We start from the raw sequence: 20,021 nt of genomic DNA on the forward strand, positions 1-20,021 counted from the left end.
TTATAATAAATATTAAATCAATCCCTATAGCCTTAACTTTGTCATTTCCTTGAATACATTTCCTATCTCATCAGCAGATATTTCTGGAAATAAGCTATCGTAATCGACAACATACTCTATTTCTAATTTTTAACCTTGATATTTCTATTTATTATTCTGTTCAACATCTGCGAATCTTTTCTGCTTCGACTAATGATGTCCCAGTCTTATTTCCGAGTTAGAGTCTAACATATTTTTCTTTTGCACTCTCTCACAGCTTCTTCACCTTCCTGTGCATTTAGCACACTTCCCACTGTCTCTGCCTTCCCACTGTCCCCATATCCTCGTACTTCTCTTTCCACACATTATTTCCTTATGGCGCTTTTCTGGCTTCTCTCTTACTCTATTGCTTAAATCTTTGCACTTTCTCATTATAAATTCTGATTTTGTCCATTTTCTTCTTTCATCTATTTTCTCTCACATTTTCTAATTATATATTCTATAATCCATGGTTTCCTTTGTCAATTTCTCTTTACATGTCCTTCTATAACGTTCGCGTCTTTCGCTACCTTTTTTCATAGAGGTTCCCATCTTTTTTCTACTTCACCTATCCCATTTTTCTCAATAGGAATATTTTCAACTGGCTTCTGATATTCCTTTCTTTTTGTCTCAATTAAAGCCTCAATATACCATTTTGTTATTCGTCTCCCCTATTTTATTCTTTGGAAATTAATGCTGCGTTTCAAAAACACTCAATTATATTAAGGATCTACATTCGAAATCGCAAATCGTGCGAATTGATTATTCTGTTCCTAGATCTATGATGAACTACTGTAAAAACAAGATGAAGCTCACGCCTTTTTCCACCTTTGCTTGTTCCATTATGTGTTTCGAACAGACGTCATTAATGGTTAAAATCTTCCTCCTTCAAAACCATTGTTTTCTCCTCGTGGCCAAACCTTATTCCTCAATCGCACTTCCCTACCTCACTCCCGTATCCTCCTTCGCCGACAGCCGAATTCGAATGCCCGATCACTAACAAGTGCTTCCATGAACACCGGAAATTCTTTCCTCTAGTTCATCGTATACAGGAGACTGTATTTTGGAGACTGGTTAGATGGAGTCATTCAACTGGATAATTCTACTTCTAGTCCCGTCAGATTAGAACGATATATTTAAACACTCGGCTCGCCTTTAGAAATTGGACAAGATAAGAACGCATTCTTTTCATTTTCTAGGTGAAGGCAGCGACCTGGGCCTTGGACCACGGCGTTTCCGTGATCATCTGCAACGGAATGCAAGAGAAGGCGATCAAGTCCATCTTGGATGGGCGCAAAATTGGAACATTTTTCTCGAACACTCAGAGCTCAGGCACACCCGTCGAGATTTTAGCGGAGAATGGTAAGAAAAACACAGTTCGACAATCCAGTTGACAATCCCTGGCTTGAAAGAATATTTTATCATAGAAGGCATGTAATTACCATTGCATGGATTGTTCAAGGAGTACTTTTGTCATGAGAGAGTTTTATAAGAGCTCAGTGACAATGTTGACGACATGCAAGTTTCCAATCTGATAAGACTGATTTGTTTAGCCTTATGGATTAAGAACGCAAATGGGTAGAGAGTGCTGGTAGAGAGTGATGGCATAGATAATAATATGGAGAGATGATGTCACGATTTCACAATGAACCCTCCTTTACAGAGCTACATACTATAGCTATAATAAAAGGTCACGAACTTTGAATAAACTAAGGAAGACGATGTCTAGAATTTCTAATGCTTTTCAATGTTTTTTCCCGTCAGTCGCTCACATAGTTTCCAATTTCATTGTATTCAAGCTTTTTGGCCCTGAATTGAAAAATCTGAAGACTGCCAATAACTTTTGGGAAATTATTTACCTAAAAAGTGTTTACTAACTTGCACAGACGAATAAAAAAGACGGAAACAGCCTCTCTACATATTCAATATGATGAACAGTTTGAAACCGAAAGTGATTGATGCCTTTTTTATATTTCAAGTTGATTGACTCTTCGTATATGTTCGACTAAATAACTTTAATTTATAAAATTGGAAAGTAAATGAATCAAAAAATTAATGCGAATAGTACTTTTATCTCATACTACACTAGGCATTTCAATACTTTTTTACGGATGAAAAATATATATTGCTTAAGAGAATCTTTTTTGTAGGCTCTCATATAATGAAAATTGTACTATATCGTTAATTGGTGTATAGCAGTTTAACATGATAAAGATAGAATTGATTTCTTGACTGCCATTCAGAAGCGATTTAAATTATCATAACATGGGGTTTAAGATAGACCTAATCTGGAGCAGAATTTCGACGAGATTAGAACTTACGCTCCAAATTTGCCGACTTTACACTTGTTTTACAGCTGTAACTAGTTGAAAGCTCTCTGGATAGATATTGATTCTATCTTTTATATTTCTTTATAAATTACTTAAGTATAGACTTGAATAGGAGTTACTAATGGAAAATTACAACTTCATGTTTTATTGTTGAGTCAAATTAAGTTATGACCATATCCAGTTCAGTTGTAGGACTCTCCCCGACTATAATTTAGCCGAATAAACAAAAATGTTACAAACATTTTTCTGCATGAGGTCAAAAAAATACAAGAGAGATATGAAAACAGAAAAAAATCCGATCGATTTGCCAGCGAATCGTAAGCTATTCACTTACGAGCAGATTTGACGTATTTGAAACTAATCATGCCCTGAGGTGAGGTGTCAAAAAATGAAATAAAAACTGAAATTAGAAATAGAAAAATGCGAAAATTCTGATTTTCCATTGTGGGTATATTTCAGCGGGTAGATCAAATTTCGGGATTCACTAATTATTTATGAACGGCGTTCATCTTTAGAAGAAATAAGCCATTTTGTATACCTAATACATTAGGTATGCTCTTTTTCCTGCGGATGAATCGGTGAAGATGTTACGGAGATCCCAAGAACTGGGTTGGGATCAGTTACCGTTCTGATAGTGAATTTAAAAAAAATTCCTTTAATTACTTTTATTTCGAAGTGTTTACCACAACCGATCCATTGGGCATCCGAATGATTGTTTGAATGTGTGATTGTTGAATGTGAATCAGTTATTCCAGGAAACAATTTCAATTCACGCCACTCATTAAAGACTTCTTTTCACACTTCAACCCCTCAGCTCGCAGCGGATGTAGAATCCTTCAGGGCCTGTCGGCTTTGGAGCGCGCCGAAGCCATCCGCCACCTGGGCCAGCTGCTGCAGACGCGGGAAAAAGAAATCCTGGAAGCAAACGCGGAGGATATCGCCGTGGCGACTAAGGGTGGACTGTCCAAGCCTCTCCTCTCACGCCTCCAGCTGACGCCCGCTAAACTCAAGTCCCTCGCGACGGGTGAGACACCCACTCAAGCACCTACCTATTGCATTCAGCAATTAGAATTTAACATCAAATCCTACTCGGTTTCTCGTTGCACGTGTATAAGGGACACGTCATCTGAAGGACATTTGAATAATTTGTCCTCCACTTCGTTGAAAACTCAATTGACCTCAATTCTTCCATAAAAAGTTAAATTTAATTCAAAATAACAGCTTAGATCGATGAATAATTTCAATGCAATGAAGGAATGGGCGGTAGTCGAGTAGGTAGAGCACTGGGATACTAACCAGAGGGCTCGGGTTCAATTCTGAACGACGTCTTTGGGTATCCTTAGTCACACTCAAACAGTGTGATTATTCTCTCACCAGATCTTCCTGGGAAACCATAGGCTGCATAGTGAAAGGAACTTGCCTCCCTACCCTGATGCGTGACTTTCACACGCCATATGGTGCTTAGCATTAAGTGAACCCTACTCCCTCTGATCAAACCAACCTTTGGGTTGATTTATGTGGTTAGTTGGTTATGTATGAAGCTAACTCGGGTGAGAAAACCCATGCGTGCCATATTCCATTCTATATATTTGGAGTATTGAAATTTACTGTAGGTAACGGATGCTTAGTATTAAAAAATATGAATTATGTCTTTCGTCACATATATCTCTAGTTTTTTTCTTTCCAAGTGTTCAATGTTTCTGAAGGTCCTCAATTAGGAGAGACTGCGTTTTATTGGACGAAAAAATTTAATAAAAACAATTGATTGATAAAATTTTCATTATTTATTCCATCTTCTTTGATTTCATTTCAATGAAAACAGACGTACATTTTTTTTCAAATTTTACTAAGCACTCATTGCTGAAAATCAATACTCTGCCTCTAATTGCTCTCAAGTCACAACCACCACCGGCCTTGAGCGAGCGAGCGCACACGAATGGAGGGCTAATGAAGTGAAACACGTACGTTCCGAGCGTTTCATGAAAGACTGTCATTCTAATGAATGTGCATACGTTACTTTTAAAACATTCGATCGCTTGCAACCATAAACTCGATTGTTTCCGCAAAGTGAACTGGCCAGATTTCAAATATCCCCACGTATTCAATTACTGTCGCAAATAGTGATTACGAACATTTCATCAACGCCCAATCCGATGAAAGGTATGAAAATGTCACCCAGTGCAAACCGAACACTGCCTTCCTGTAATCCTGTTTCGTTTGAAAGATGTAAATTATCTCGCATTCAATCGAGGGGCACTCCTTCTGCGTGAGTAACTTTAAATAAGGAGGTATGCATAAGATTCGTTGGATGTGAGAAGAAAAATAAAATTCCCACTCCTTGGTACGCCAAATGCATTTATTATCGCTAGAACTCTGATAATGATTAAAGAGCATTGAATTTTGTAGCATTCCGAGAAATTTCCTTATCAGGTTACAAAATAAATGCATAATCACAAAATCTGCATACGAGTCTGCAAAATCTCTTGCTACGAATATAGGATAGTTCGAGCTCGCCACAATCTAAAATTTTCATCAATGAGAACCGTAATATTTATTATCTTTTATTAAAAATCTTTTTACAGAATATTGGAAAAATTAAAATTGTAATATTTGGATCATCGCATTGATAAGGCACTGTTAAAACCGTGGCATTTGCATTGGTTTCCTGCCAATATTTTCAACAATGTCCTTTAACAATATGATCCCCATTATCGAAATAGAATTCGCCTAAAAATATTCAGTTGCATGAAAAGAGACTTCTTTTGTTTTAATAAAAGTTCCTTAAAAATAGTGCCAGTATTTTGGAGTCGAATTGTCATCAATTGCATTTCCTTTAATATCTATGGCTCATTCCTGCTATATATATTTGGTAAATATATATTCTATTTGACTAATGATTGAGCTGACACGCGAAGTTGGTCCGGTTGGTTGTACCCAGAGAACAATTACAATTGTTAACAGCTATTAATTTCATAACTTTGAAAATGTACCAGGCATGGAAACCGCCATATTTACTGAATATGATTTTGATATGATATCCAATTTATTTGATATCCAATAATTTTATGAGAAACTCAATGATCTTCATTTGAAATCCACTGAACCTTCATTAATTTATTCAATGGTGGAGACGTGATGCATTCATTTTTCCAAATTTTCCTGACAATTAATTGACTTTCCCAAAATCAGAGAATTTTAACGCAAGCTTCAGATAATCGCAAAGTGCTCCAGAATAAACTAGATTTAAAAAAATTATAATGCCACTTATGCATGTCTCGTTTCTCAGGAATCAACCAAATTGCCGATTCCAGCCACCGCAATGTAGGGCGCGTCCTGCGGAGGACGAAACTTGCCGATGGCATGGAGTTGACCCAGGTCACCGTTCCCATCGGAGTCCTTATGGTGATATTTGAATCCAGACCGGATTGCCTACCGCAGGTAATGCAAGTCGGCACGAGTCTTTATCAAGTGCCTTTACTTTATCAAGACCGAGACTTTTATCAAAATCCTCACGCTTGAGGAGATAATTTCACCCAACACTAAGCGTACGAGTCAAAGTCGAGTAGCATGTATGGGCCAGGAAATTTGGCAGTGCTTTTTTGTATTTCGTGTTATTTTGAGCGTGGAACATTTAAGAGGATCAATTTTGTCGATCATCTCGTTCGATAATCCACAATAAATTGATGTTACAAAAAGTACTTGTTTCGGGTATTATCTATGGCATTCTTTAAATAGTTTTTTTGTTTACCAGGTGGCAGCGCTGGCATTAAGTTCGGCAAATGGTCTGCTGCTGAAAGGAGGCAAGGAGGCAGCACATAGCAATCGCACTCTGATGGAATTGGTCAAAGAGTCACTAACTACGATCGGAGCATCAAAGGCGATGTCACTGGTGGGTAATACTACTAGCATACCTGACGAGTATAATCGTCGAAAGATATGGAAATTATCGATGTCTCCTCCACGAGGGCTTTTGGAGATTAGGAAGAAAATAATTCAAAATGGCATATGGCCAAAACAGTATCTCCTCTACTTCCGGCATAGTTGATAGGAGTACTAAATCGCATGACGAAACTAATCAAATTCAAATATACCCTAGCAACAAAGTATCCCACGTGGACATCGACTCCAAATAGGGATAGTTATATAATACCTTGAGAAATAGCCCTTATTTCCATGGCTATCCAACCAAATAAACTTTAGGAAATAGCGATTCTAAATGGAAAGTAACGTACCGCTGCCACTATATTTGGCCTTCTCTCTTTTAGCCGCGTAATATATTCAGTTGTTTTTCATTATTCATTCACCTTCATTCATGCAAAATCAAGTTGCTTCAATAATAAATGTCCGCGGAGTGAAATTATGTTACTCTGCTCGTTCCCACTCGTGTCAATCGTCATGAGGGCATATGACGATGAATAAGTCATTTATCGCCTTACCGCATGCCATTCCGCCCTGGTAGCTAGACAAGTGACTTATAAATTGGCAAATTGCCCACTTGCTCAGGATTATGAATGAGTCTGTTTAGCATGCATACCAATTAATAAAAAATTCAGTGCTTAATCTTCGGAGCTGGGTCTTCCTTCAAGTACATAAAAAAGTCGGGATGGACAAAAACTGTCTAGGCCTGATTTTGCCATTAGTATAGAATTGTCGACTAAATTGCATTATTAGTCTGGTTGCTCTTTAGAAATGACATAAATAATTGAAGTCGTATTGAATGCATTATGTCAAGTAAAAACTATGAAAACTGCCGATAATTGTATTATCTTAGCATGCAGCTGTATAAAACCATCAAAATAGTCATGCATAACGATATTTTTCCCCCACAAATGATCATAATGACGGTGAACATTTCCTACTAAAGTAGTTTGATGTACGATAAACTATTTAATGAATCTAGGATGATTTTTTAATAGTAGTGATAGAGGATGATAATAAAAACCACTAGTGAAGTTTAATTAGTTTTAATGTGTGACTGATAACACAAAAGCTGTTGGTGGTATGTGGAGTACATGAAAAAATGCAGCTACCAAAAGCAGCGCATATGGCAGTTTATACAAGCCATTAGAATAGGAATGCTCCTGCCTACTATAATTTCGGGAGGTAAAACTTGGTCATGCCAAAATTAGCATCGATTGTGGCTCAGTAGGTAAGAAAAACTTAAAAGACTGTGCGAGATAAACATAGAAGGTTAAGTGTAAGAAATGAGTAATCATGAAAAAACATGGTTTTGGTGCACCCATAAGAGTCAAATATAAAAAGGCTTGACCACTCTGGTTTGGTCGTACTGAGAGAACAGATACTAGTTAAGAGCCACTTGGCGAATTACTAGATACAAGAGAAAAGAATAAGAGGTTTGAGAGGATAGCGTAAACCGAAAATTCCATGGGTGGATGAGGTCGAAGACTAATAAATATTACATTAGAAGTCGCTTGTAAATAAAAGATCATGCATTAAACAATAAATAAATGAATAGGAGCGATGTAGGAAGAAATTAACCAAGGGTATAAATTTCCTGAAATGACCCGAATTGAGGCAGTTTTTCCCTGTGCCTACTACGAAATGAGCGGCGGAAAGGGTATCTGTATAACTTATTTCCTCGTATGATTCTAAATAATTCGTAAAATCATGAATAATTACTTCGAGGAACGAGATGGCATTCACGTTTTGGGTCAATAATCCCGGTTGGTCATCTTTCCTTATTGTATTGGGATGGCCTTATGCGTGATAATCGGCCACTCGAGGCCCATTAGCAAGAAATGCGAGACTATCTCTTTAATTGCGTGATGTTTACGAATTTCATTTCAGGTGTCAACCCGCGACGAAATAAGTGACTTGCTGACCATGGAGGACCACATTGACCTGATCATTCCAAGGGGCTCATCTGAACTCGTTCGAAGCATCCAAGAGAGGAGCACTCACATTCCAGTGTTAGGGCACGCAGAAGGCGTCTGTCACGTGTACGTGGACTCAAAGGCGTCGGTGGAGAAAGCCATGAAAATTGGTGAGCGCGATATATTTTTCCTTTGATGTGTTTTTCATTTCGGGCGAGGAAATTACGCCTTAGATTTGATGCACTGCCTGCCATGAAGCATGCCTCTGCGTAAGAATAAGGCATGAAATGGAACGTTTAGGAAAGTAATTTGGGGATAAAAAACGTTTTATTTTGCTGGAATCGTTACTCGATACATTCAACATGTGTCCAATGTTGTCAGGACATTTAAAAAAATCCCAAAGGTCTGAATCGGAAAATATTTCAGGAACGAATTTGTGTGGATTTGGACAACATAACGATTAAAATGTATTACATCGTGTCTATTCATTACTTCTTTCGTTTCATTGTTTTCTCGAGGTGTAGTATTAATTCAGATGATAAGAGGATGGGGATTACCTCTATTCCGGAGTTTAGGTGTTTATGATCTTGGCATTCGACTACTTGGGCATGGGCTACTACCTTAAGAAATAAGAAAAAGTTCATCTTACAACCATTTATTGCTCAATTATAAACGTATATACCTACCTATTCCGACGTGTATGTTTCCTTTTTTCCTGCTCTCCAATTCTTAGACCGGTGGCGGTATGTGCCATCCAATCAAGTCTTCGGAGAAATCGCGAGAATGATAGAAGGAAACACGAATGAAAGAGAAGGAATTCTGTCTTGAACGCTTTTTCCTTAATGAAATCCTTCATATTGTAGCCATTGGAATGCTCGGGGAAAATAGATCTCACCTGTTTGTCGTATTATCCCAGTTTCATTCTCAGAACGTGTTGGTAACTTGAATTCTCCGTCGGACCTCTATTCGGTTGTACTTAGCCCTCAACCCTGAATTCTTCTTCCATTTCATTTTTCGCCGTTTTTCCTGTTTACTCTTTCTCATTATTTGTAGTCTCCTTCCATATTTGTTCGAATCGCTCCTGCTTTTGCCTTCAGTGAACCGGTATGCATTTATAATTGGCGAGATCATGCAAGATTAGCATAGCATGATTTGCTTCCAGTTTAAATTTTTGGCGAATAGATCAATTTTTATTCTTCACAGAACTTCTTCGTTAAGATTAAGCTATTCGAATCTTTTCCATTGGTTTTAGCAACGAATTCATATCAAATCTCAATACTCGGTAAATGTTATTTTTTTTGTGATTGCTAAAATGATTTTTTAAAAATCTTTTCAACGAGAAAAAATGGGAGCAAAGTATCTTTGCTTCCAAAATCTCAGGAACGACTTCTGCGCTCTAGCGTCAAAGTAATCCCACATCTTACTGTGAACCGACTGCAGCCATAATAAACACATTTGTGATTGAAATGGTTACCAATATTTGCAATTTGATGCATAACGATGTGCACAATACCAAACATTTTATAGAGGAAGTGATGATTGTTGTTATATGCCAACAGCCACCATAATAATTTCACAGCCCTCCCTATTCCCGTCCCATTATTTTTTCTTCAGTTTCGTCATGGAATTGAATATTAATATCTTTCAAATCAATTAATATTGATGTTGTTATTTTAAATCGTGGGTTATAAAACGGAGAAGGGCAATGAATTTAAATTTTTTCTTAAAAATTATTCCATTGTGCTCCACGCAAATGTAACTGATAGTTCATAAAAATATCAATACAATTTAAAATCTGCATTGATCACCTCACATAAAAGCGACACAGCAAAAGCAAAAGAAGAATTGTTTTCTATATAAGACGTGATTCCAAGGGTTCTGCCGCCGAATCCAGGTCGTTCCCCAACTTCTATACCTTTGCCTGCGTTAATTACCCATTCGACTCGGCACGAGAGATGTATGACCTCACCCGTCGAGTACGTTACCCAGTAGTAAATTGTACAGCGGCCACGCTATTGATATAGATCCGTGTTCTAGCTTTAACCTTGGCCGAATGCGTCTCTCTCTCTTGACAATTTGCATTCGTATTTCTTGAGTCGGTACTTTCACGTCCACCTTGCCATTGTTACTAGGTGTTCTCCGAGGGCGAAGTCTAAAGAAGAAGTACTGAAGTGAAGAATGAAGTTGAGTCATTGACATCATTAAATGCGCTCGCTGATGCTTCTGGCAGCGCGAGAAACCGCGAGAGGGCGAAGACTATCCAGCCCAGGGCGACCTTGGCCCCATAACGTGCGACCGAGAATGGGAGAGCTCCCTCAAGGCGACCGCTTGTACGGACGGACTGCGTGGGTCGGCTTCCTCGATGAAACAAACGCATGGCAGCGACCAAGCTTTACAACTACGCGTAGATTGAATGCCTAGATACGATTTCAATTCTAGGGCCTGGCTCCGGCCGTCGCGCCGTCGAAACTGATTGCTTGGCGGCCGTAAAGTTTTATGTATCTGAAGCGGGAACCCTCAACTTTGTTTAGCAATGTGTCCGTGCACTAATTGCAAGTCATGCGTACGTTTAAATCCTTTTACTTCGGCCACAATACCGTTCTATTTAATAGCTGCAACTGTGGTAACTAATTTGAAATCGGAACTTGAATTATTAAAAACAATAATGATTTCATTTTGTGGTAGGAAAAACAAAAAATATTTCTCATTTTATGTGTCTCGCTGCTTAGTTATGAGTAAATTGTTACTATAATTTCCCTACAGCTTATTGAAATTATTCGTGTTTCCTACTACCACGAATGTCATACACACATTAAATATGTCATGCCTACAACTAAAATCTTCGTGCCTTTGGTTAAAAATACCATGTGTAAACTGATTTCGTGCTTCATTCATCATTGATCATTTTGTTTCAATCGTAAAAAATAAGATTTTATGTCAATCCCATCAGAAGTACTTGATGTGAGAAGGAGGTTTGTTTCCGAGGTACAGCAAGCAGCGGCAAAGTTTCTTTGAGGGATTTCAACTTGACAAGAGTGGAGGGTGGCTTCATGATGTTGAATCGGTAGAGGATATTCGCTGCTAGGCGAATGACAGAGGGTGACTTACCGGTTATAATCAGCTAGCAAAGTTCATTTTAAAGAGTCCTTAGACGGCAAGTAAATTTTCTGGCATTGAGTAGGGATGTGGGATACTGCGGAGCACTTGGATTATTAGAGCCGGAAACGCTAATGCCTTTGTCCTGTTTTCACTCATCTCCCGTTTCATCTCTTCAGAGTGCTGACTGGCATACAGGTAATACTAGAATTTCGTTCGACTGCGTTAATAACCCCCGCAGGGATGGACGTTTCGCTTAAACCTCCCATTCCTCCTGGTCGAGTACAGTCCAAGTGACGCTGCCCATCGCTCAGACGAGACGCAAAACAGAGCAGTGCGTCTTTCATCGAAAGTTTATTGATGTCAGGCCGGTGTCGCTTGCCATGAAGTCACATGTACAGCGAGGTCATCATTAGGGTAACCTCAAACTTTCGTGATTTAGTATCGCTGAGATGCATTTGATTACTCGCATCGTGCAAATATCATGGCGATTTCATTTTACCTTCTTCTGACTTGTATCAATGTTAAGAAATGTAGCTACTCTCATAAAATTGTGAGAAAAGAAATGCAAAAAATAATCCTTTATCGAGTTACTGAAAGAAAACGTGACGGTTTTATTACAGTGACTAGGCACCCGAAGCACTCCCAAACGACGAAATTTTAAATATCTAGGAACCGGCCAGCCCGTCGGTCGAATGGGACGTTAAATTGTGAACTTGCCGTCTATAATTAAAAGTAGGCTAATACCGACGCCGGGTTTCTCTCCTTCACCCTTTTTCCATCCCCGGAACATCCCACCCCTGCCGAATTACCCTTGAAAAATTAAAACTAAAACTAGAAGCATATTTTAGCTGACGTCAAAATTTCCGTGTTTTAATATTATTTCTGATTCATTTTCAAAGCTCTCAAATTCAAAGACGGGCATTTCACTTTATGCCAATTGTACAGGAAATTCTGTAAATTTGCATGAGAATGAAAATGCATGCGTTATATGGAATCGTCCTCACACCAAAAAAAATCTCCCACAGCTGCTGGTAAGTTTTAAGGCCAACGTTTGAAAGGGTGCACAGCTATCAAAATCAAGGTTATGACCCATTTCTGAGGAATAAATGCCTCACTACAAGCGAAAGAGCCTAAACCGACTTGCATGACCATTGAATGCACGTGGGAGGGGGTAGAACAGTCTGTTTATAAGTTTTCTTCATAATTTTATCATTTTGGCAATGAATGATTAATGAAAATCATCCTTGTTTGCACTTTAGCTCTCTTGCAAGTAATGAAATGGATTTTTAAGCATGTTGTTGATAAAATTTTATTATTTTTTTATTTGTTGTTCAAAGCTATTAAGCGTCTAATAAATTTTTTGCACCCTGTAGCTTGTTTTTCAAGGAATTTTTTATGATTCATGGAAAAATAATCATAATTACACAATGATGGTGAATTGGGCTTGCCAATCATTGCAAAAGTTGATAGAGTCAAGGATGCAATAAAATGCGGTATTCGTGGGTGGAGTTTTTCTCTTTGATCTCTTCAACACACTGGGATTTAATACCTAATTTTCAACCTTCATCATTTTTAATGCCTCATGCATAACATATATTTACCGAAAAACTCCCTTTCTGCTCGAACTATGCACGTTGGTGGTATGACTTGTTCCTTTAGGCGTTAAATTTGGGTCAAAATCGTCCCCAAAGATAGAAATGGAGTAAACTACGTTGATTAACTGTTTGAGTAGATCTAAAACCGGTACCATTTGTATCTTAATGTTCACGAATAGATGATCAACTTGCAAATAGCATGAGGAAAAGATTGCCTACAAAATTTTAATCTTTTTTCTTAAGATTAAAGTCAGATATTGGTCAAACTTCACCTTAATAGCCATAATGTCCCAGGACATAGTAGCCATAAGTGCATAATTTAGCTGTGCTATTTGTGATATCTGTCAAATCGGCATTATAGGCATCTATAAACATTATATCCCATTAAGTTAGGTAATAAATTAAAATTAATGAAATAAAACTAAACTTCCAGATTATAATAGCAGGAAATGGGATATTTAGTTTTGCAAGGTCTCTATTATTTTCGAATGAAGTTTGCTATACAGAACAGTGATTCAAAATGTGTTCCAAATTTTATTTAAAATGGCTTCATATCTGGTTGTAAAAATATAGAAATGCATCCTGATGCCATGACAAGTTGAATTTATTTTTTTAGTTAGCCACTGTTGAACCATTGAAGAAAAGACTGTTGTTCACAGTGGGGGTTAGTAGTGGTACTTAGTACCGTTGCCTTTGGTGACGAAACTGAGGGAAAAAAACCTAGTTTCCTTCCCTGAAACTAGCTAATAGCACCAAAGATAAACGTAAACACAAAGGTAAACATGACCATAGGTAAAGATTACGAAAGATATTCTGAAACAAAAGAAGAATAAAAATGATGAATGTGACCCATGACAAGACCAATTATACAGCTGTTTTTAATTAATCCAGTCGAAGATAAATATAGCAATAACATTTTTCATTGCTTTTGGATTATAAACTTAATCTAAGATACACCAGCGAGGTAATATATTAAATTTCAAATGGCTTTCGTTGTTATCATAGAAATCATATTAATATCCACTCCATCCAAATAAGTTTAATTTACCTTCAGCTTGAGACTTCCTGACCCTGCGCCTAGGTATCTATAAATAGTATTTCTTACCTGGTACCAAAATCCTGTATTCTTTTTGTGTCAAATCCTAGTTCATCTGGTATTTCCCAAAAAAAGACTACTCAATCAGACCACTTATGACACCCAAATGTATGAATAAATTATCGCAACTTAGGTAACGTTCCATGGGGCGTTCCACTTTTCCCAACGACATAATAATGCTTCCATAAATATCATCGAAATCGATTTAATTAAAAATGATTCTTAAAAAATGTCCAAGGATATTCCTTTTAAATAAGTGTTTAAGTATATTCCGAATCCAGTTTTTCCGAATGGAATTTTTGGGTATAGTGGGCTAAAATTGTGTCCGAATTTCTTCAATTTTTAAGATACCTTAATGTTTGACTAATGATAATCGTTTATATGAATAACGAAATATGTTATTGTATTTATCTTTAATTTTTTTAAATCAGAGGTTATCAATTGTTAAATGTAAGGTGATGGGAAATTGGTGCGAGTAAAGAAAACGTAACCAGTACAAAACTGTTCATCGGAAAAAATTGGTACTGCAGTATCACCGATTCATGGCATACACGTATGCGCGAGTGGCTGATCATGGAACTCTGTCATTATAATCCCCTGCTCTGACTGAAATTACTTCCTCCTATTTATAAAACATTCCTTTATCAATACTCTCCCTGAAGATGATTAAACAAGTGAAAATAAAATGTATGTTTGGTAGCCATTATTTTTCCACTCGACATATTTATTTTGAAAGCCATAAAGTTATATGGTGCCTTCTAATTCTACGCACTGTTGGAGGGTCTAAGTGTTAATTGAATAGCGAAACAGTGCTATTATTGTAATTGTTTTATTACCATTATTATATGAAAGTATTTTTTAATGGTTAGAGTTCTCATTTATATACAACTGTTTTTGTGGTTTGCGCGGAGTTGTTGTCAGTTCATTTTGGATAATTATATCATTACACTGTTACATATTCTGCTAAATGAACTCCAAGTTAATTCTGTGATGCAATTATGGCCGATTACGTTTCAATTGTTTTCAATTAAAATGTTAAATTACAGAGAGTTGACGACTGTTCATGTTTCCTCGTTCTCTCACATTGCTCTGCTAATGCATTCTTGATTACTAGTTTGATCACCATCCAACTCTGTGTCCCGCACCCCATCAACAGTCCAGAAATCCTTCCCGTGCCTTTGGGTGAAATTAGTTCATAAAGCTTTGCCTAAAACTGGATCAATAAATCCAAATTACATCCTCTATAGTGCGAGATTCCAAGTGTGACTATCCGGCCGCTTGCAACGCCATGGAGACGCTTCTCATCCACGAGGACATGTTCAACCACGGCACATTTTTCGTTGACCTCTGCAGCATGTTGAAGGAGGAAGGGGTAAGGAACTCAGCCATCTATTATTGATTGATAAAGATACTTACTGGTATTTTTATCAGAAAGTAAGGAACGGTTTAAGATTAAATTAGAAAAATTAGCTCATAAATAGAAAAAAAGAGAAAACCAATAAAATTTAAATTAAGTATTTAAGGCCTATGCATTCTGTTGCTTTTCTTTTGATAAGAATGAAGAAAAACACAGGAGAAACTACTGGTGGTAAGGTAAAGACCATCATTTTTTTATGCTGTTGTTTGCTATAACTTAGTCGAGGTTTGGAAGGAGTTGGTTGGAGGCGTTGAAACTAGCTCGAAATGATGAAATAATTTACTTTCGGGTGTCAGGAGAGAAAGTATCGTGTAGAACGATTCCATTTAATGATTGTATTTTCAATGGTTACATTCACAATAATTCGTCTATTAATCGCATGTCACTCTTTGTGATGAACTGAACGTTGCCATTTCGAATGATTTTTCGGTAAAATGGTAAAAAATGAAGCTACCTATCGGAGGAACGCAAGTGATCCACAGGTCTCACGTTACACTGATTTTGATGCCGGGTCCAATAGAGGGGTAACTGTCGCAGCCCCCTCATCCCACACAACCCTTCGCGACTCAAGTATGAATATCGCACTCTCCCCGATGAACGAGCGCTATTTAACTCTCTCCGTGCGTAACAGTCTCCCGCTGTGTTAGGCCGGCAGCAGTGCCTAGGCTCGCAGATGTCTGTCGCCAGCACTTTGAGGTTGATGCTAATTAATAAACATACTCACCAGAAGGACTTCATCACGTGGAAACATTTCTTGAAGACGGTTTTTAAGATTCAAAGATTAAGATTTTAAGATTTCTAAGCATAAATTTTGATTGCTGGAGATCAGTTACTTTTACCGTAAAAAATTGTTGCATTAGTAGCATTGTTGAAATTAGTAGTAAATATTAATGTGATTTATTGGTAGTCCAAATCCCCCCTTTTTTCCATATCATACTATATCCAACAAGCCCTTTTCTTTCTCTGGTCGTCACTTAACCGTGAACATCGGACCGACTGGTTATTATATATTATAGTCGCGCTCGGCATTTTTAATGACTGAGAATAGAGAGTTGAATCAGCTGCATTTTATACTAACTCGAAAACATTCGATTTTCAGGTCTAATAAAAGAAAAGAAGACTCCAAGATTTTATGAATCCATATCCTTTTTATTCGTGAAAATGACCTAGAAAATCATAATGTAGTCACGAAATTTGCATATCCTACTAGATATTCAAATCAATTGCTCGTAAAGTAAGTTGCATATAGATCAAGATGACCTGATCATTCCGAATACCTTTCTCATCAATGTTTTATTTTTCAGTAAAAATTTCTTCTGTTCCGGGTAATGCTTTTTTCTGTGAGCTTACGGTAATGAAAAATGTTATTTTCCATTTAATTGAGGATACGAAACTAACGACAGTAAAATTTCAATCAAATTGCAGAAAATATTTGGAAATTTTAGTTTTAGCGATTATTAACCAATCACGAGTGGCACACCACCTTTTCAAAGAAACATTTTCATAAATCTTTTGAAGATGATTGCCCCGGGATATAAATGCTCTCTATTTTCAATCGCAACGTGAATTCGTTCTGCCTAGCACTAACTGCATGTGCGATTTCCTTTCCCAGGTGACTATCTACTCCGGCCCAAACCTAAACAAAAAGCTGACGTTCGGCCCACCGCAAGCAAAATCCCTGAGGACGGAGTACGGCGCGTTGGAGTGCACCGTGGAAGTCGTGAAGAGCTTATCGGAGGCCGTGGAGCACATCCACGCGTTCGGAAGCAGCCACACGGATGTCATCGTGACGGAAAGTGGTAAGGCAACCCCGGATCCAATCAATGAAAATTTCTCATCACCGATAAGGTTCAATCTGGTCAATTATACAAAAACTGATATCAAAACATCTACTTAAATACCTCTACGCAGGTCACGCAAAAATATTATTCGCTAAATAGCCATCAAATATGGTCATTATAAATGTATTTTACGACAGATTCAATGAGTAACGTAGCTGTCTCATTCCGCAGCGAGATGATGAAGAACGCTTGTCCCCATAAACAAGCTGCAAAAAGTTATGTTGCCTCATTTAACATACATAATATATCTTCTGGAAAAGATTGGGACTTTTCGAAAATTCCCAGGGTTACCTATATCTTCATGAAAGCAAGTAATTTTATAAAGAAAAGTTTTGCGATGAAAATTTCGATTTTCTCATTTGGTGTAATTTGTATTTTCAGATGAGAGAGCAGAGCTATTTATGAAGCAAGTGGACAGCGCTTGCGTATTCCATAATGCAAGCTCTAGATTTGCCGACGGATATCGATTTGGACTAGGTAATTATGCTTTTCAATTTTTATTTTTATTTGAATGCAAGACTATAAAAAAATATCCATTCGGAAAGACGACGGCGATCACGCTTCACCGGAATACTTTTTTTATTGTTTTACTTCTTTTGATTTGTACACGTCTTATTGTTAGTGTTATATTCCATTTATTTATTTTTTTACGTATATCACTATGCTTTGCTGACTGAAAGGTTATTGTTCTCTCACTTCCAATTGTTGAAGCTAAATTTCAGTTTGATTATTTGTAGGCATTATATGAAGGGGACTTTTATTTGTAACGCGACGAAGTGAACGAAAATTGATTTTCTAAAAATTGGTTTTCTAAAAAAGCACTTGTTCATACAAGTTTTTCATGATTTTATTCAACCCCTGGAGAATCGAAAATTCATTTTATTTTTATGGCTTCGTAACGGATAAATGTCATTTGAAAAACTCAACGTTATTATATTTATAACGCTACAGATAGGAGCGGAGCTAACAACAAGGGAACAAGACCAAGATGGAATGACATGTTGCGTAACATCTGACGCACCTTAATGCATTCTGAAGTGTTTCAATCGACGAAACCTCGATTAATGATGCATTATCCTCCTGCGTATGCCCGAACGGCGCTAGCGGCTTGAGCACTCGGGAGTATCGACCGGGGCAGGAACTGCTGCTCTGATGCTCGTAAGAATTTCATCCGACTTTGCCCCGAAGCAGTTGGTGGGGACCGTGTCGATTTTGCGAGTAAGCTGATCGAAAATCAGGCAAATGAGCATCACCGTAAACGACCACTCGGGCGCCGAAGAAACTGGAAAGAAGTTAACGCAAAACATTTGCTGGAGAAATGTGGCATCGGAGAGAATTTTCGTGCCACGTTTGAGTGGATGATTCAAGGAGATTTCCAGGCGGTTTTAACCGTGCCCATTTCGCCCGAGGCTGATATGACTCCGATTTTCAGATGATTGACCTTCCCCTATCCTCCTTCCCTCCCACCCGATTCTTTCTCCCCCGAAATTCTCTCTCTCCGTAATCCACCCTCACCCCCCACCGTTTGGTTTTCCCTCCCATACGCTCCGGCGGGGAGGGAGGACGGGGGGGGGGAAGGGGCGTCGACGCGACTTAAATCGGTGACGGGATCCGCGGGGAATCGCGTGCTCTCGGATCCGCGCCTCCTCTCCATCATCCTTACTCCCGTCGCTTTCCACTCCCATCAACCCTCATATCTCCCTCCCCCTACCGCCGCACAGCCTAGTAATTCATCAGCAAAAAGTTTCGAAGGAGGGCGAGAATGTAACGACTTCTATTAATGCAATAGTGCGAATAAAACATCTATACACCGTTGGTTGGTTTACGTAATTTACACTGTTGGCGTGGATGGGTTATTTTGATGGCTATAAATAACATGAAATACTTTTTCTCGCGTCATTTCGAGTATTGATGTCTCACTCCTGTTTTTGTAACATGCTATATGTGTCAGTCGTACGTGGTTTTAATTTAAAAAATATGGATTATTTTTTATTTTTAACTTGCTCATTCAACAATTATTTCCGCCTTAGGGGCTGGCCTTTCAGGACATGATGGAGCTCGACGATGAATTAGTGCTCTCAGTAGCTTGCCATCAGTGTTAGGACGCACGCGTCAGGCAGACCTACGCATTTTGAATTCAAAATGCAAAATACTGAATCTTGCGACGAGACCTCCCTGTCTCTGTGCATTGGTCATTGTGCCACTTGTGAAGCCTTAAAGTGCACCTGTGTCAATGATACCACGGCGGCATGTGCGGATTCGATAGTAAAAGCAAAGAGCCTTTGACATAATTGAACTTTCATTCAATTATTCCAGGCATTTATCATTGTGCCTTTCAATGAGTTATTTTTAGTAGTTCACGTATAACGACTGATAACAAAATCTCCTAAGGAGTTACAATACTGTTTCGCTCATTGGTGTTGTTTAAATTCTTAACGACACCTGGAAAGCCTGATGGCAGGTCCTAGTAGATTTTCAGGAATACAGAATCTGGACACTGAACGACAAAAATTTTCGCAACAAAGACAAAATTGCACTAAATATACATCGTAAGTAGTCACTGTCTCCTGGAACTTTTCCTAAAAATATCTTACCAAAAGCCTCTAACCCTTCTTACAGGAGCAAAACCGTCCCGTTCAACCCCCCTATCTCCGGGGACGTCAGGTATATTCACAGGTCAAGTACATGTATATACAAAACCAAGCGACTCATACAATCACTCTATTTCATGTTCTGTAATATTGTATTTTACTCTTTATCATTATCGGCAATCTATCGGCTATGATATTTT

General features: G+C 38.1%; 1 protein-coding gene across 1 annotated transcript in view; it reads left to right on the forward strand.

The window, feature by feature from the left end:
* P5CS (Delta[1]-pyrroline-5-carboxylate synthase) overlaps positions 1–20,021 on the forward strand; it is a 55,783-nt gene that overhangs the window by 31,026 nt on the left and 4,736 nt on the right. Inside the window, exons 7-14 of the mRNA XM_071591927.1 lie at positions 1,218–1,380; positions 3,163–3,372; positions 5,635–5,786; positions 6,100–6,237; positions 8,157–8,352; positions 15,220–15,344; positions 17,002–17,188; positions 17,612–17,707. Coding sequence (XP_071448028.1) covers positions 1,218–1,380; positions 3,163–3,372; positions 5,635–5,786; positions 6,100–6,237; positions 8,157–8,352; positions 15,220–15,344; positions 17,002–17,188; positions 17,612–17,707 — 1,267 coding nt within the window. The remainder of the gene's footprint in view (positions 1–1,217; positions 1,381–3,162; positions 3,373–5,634; positions 5,787–6,099; positions 6,238–8,156; positions 8,353–15,219; positions 15,345–17,001; positions 17,189–17,611; positions 17,708–20,021) is intronic.

Source organism: Hetaerina americana, unplaced genomic scaffold (genome assembly GCF_022747635.1).
Source record: "Hetaerina americana unplaced genomic scaffold, ioHetAmer1.1.p SCAF_5, whole genome shotgun sequence".
Lineage (NCBI taxonomy): Eukaryota > Metazoa > Arthropoda > Insecta > Odonata > Calopterygidae > Hetaerina > Hetaerina americana.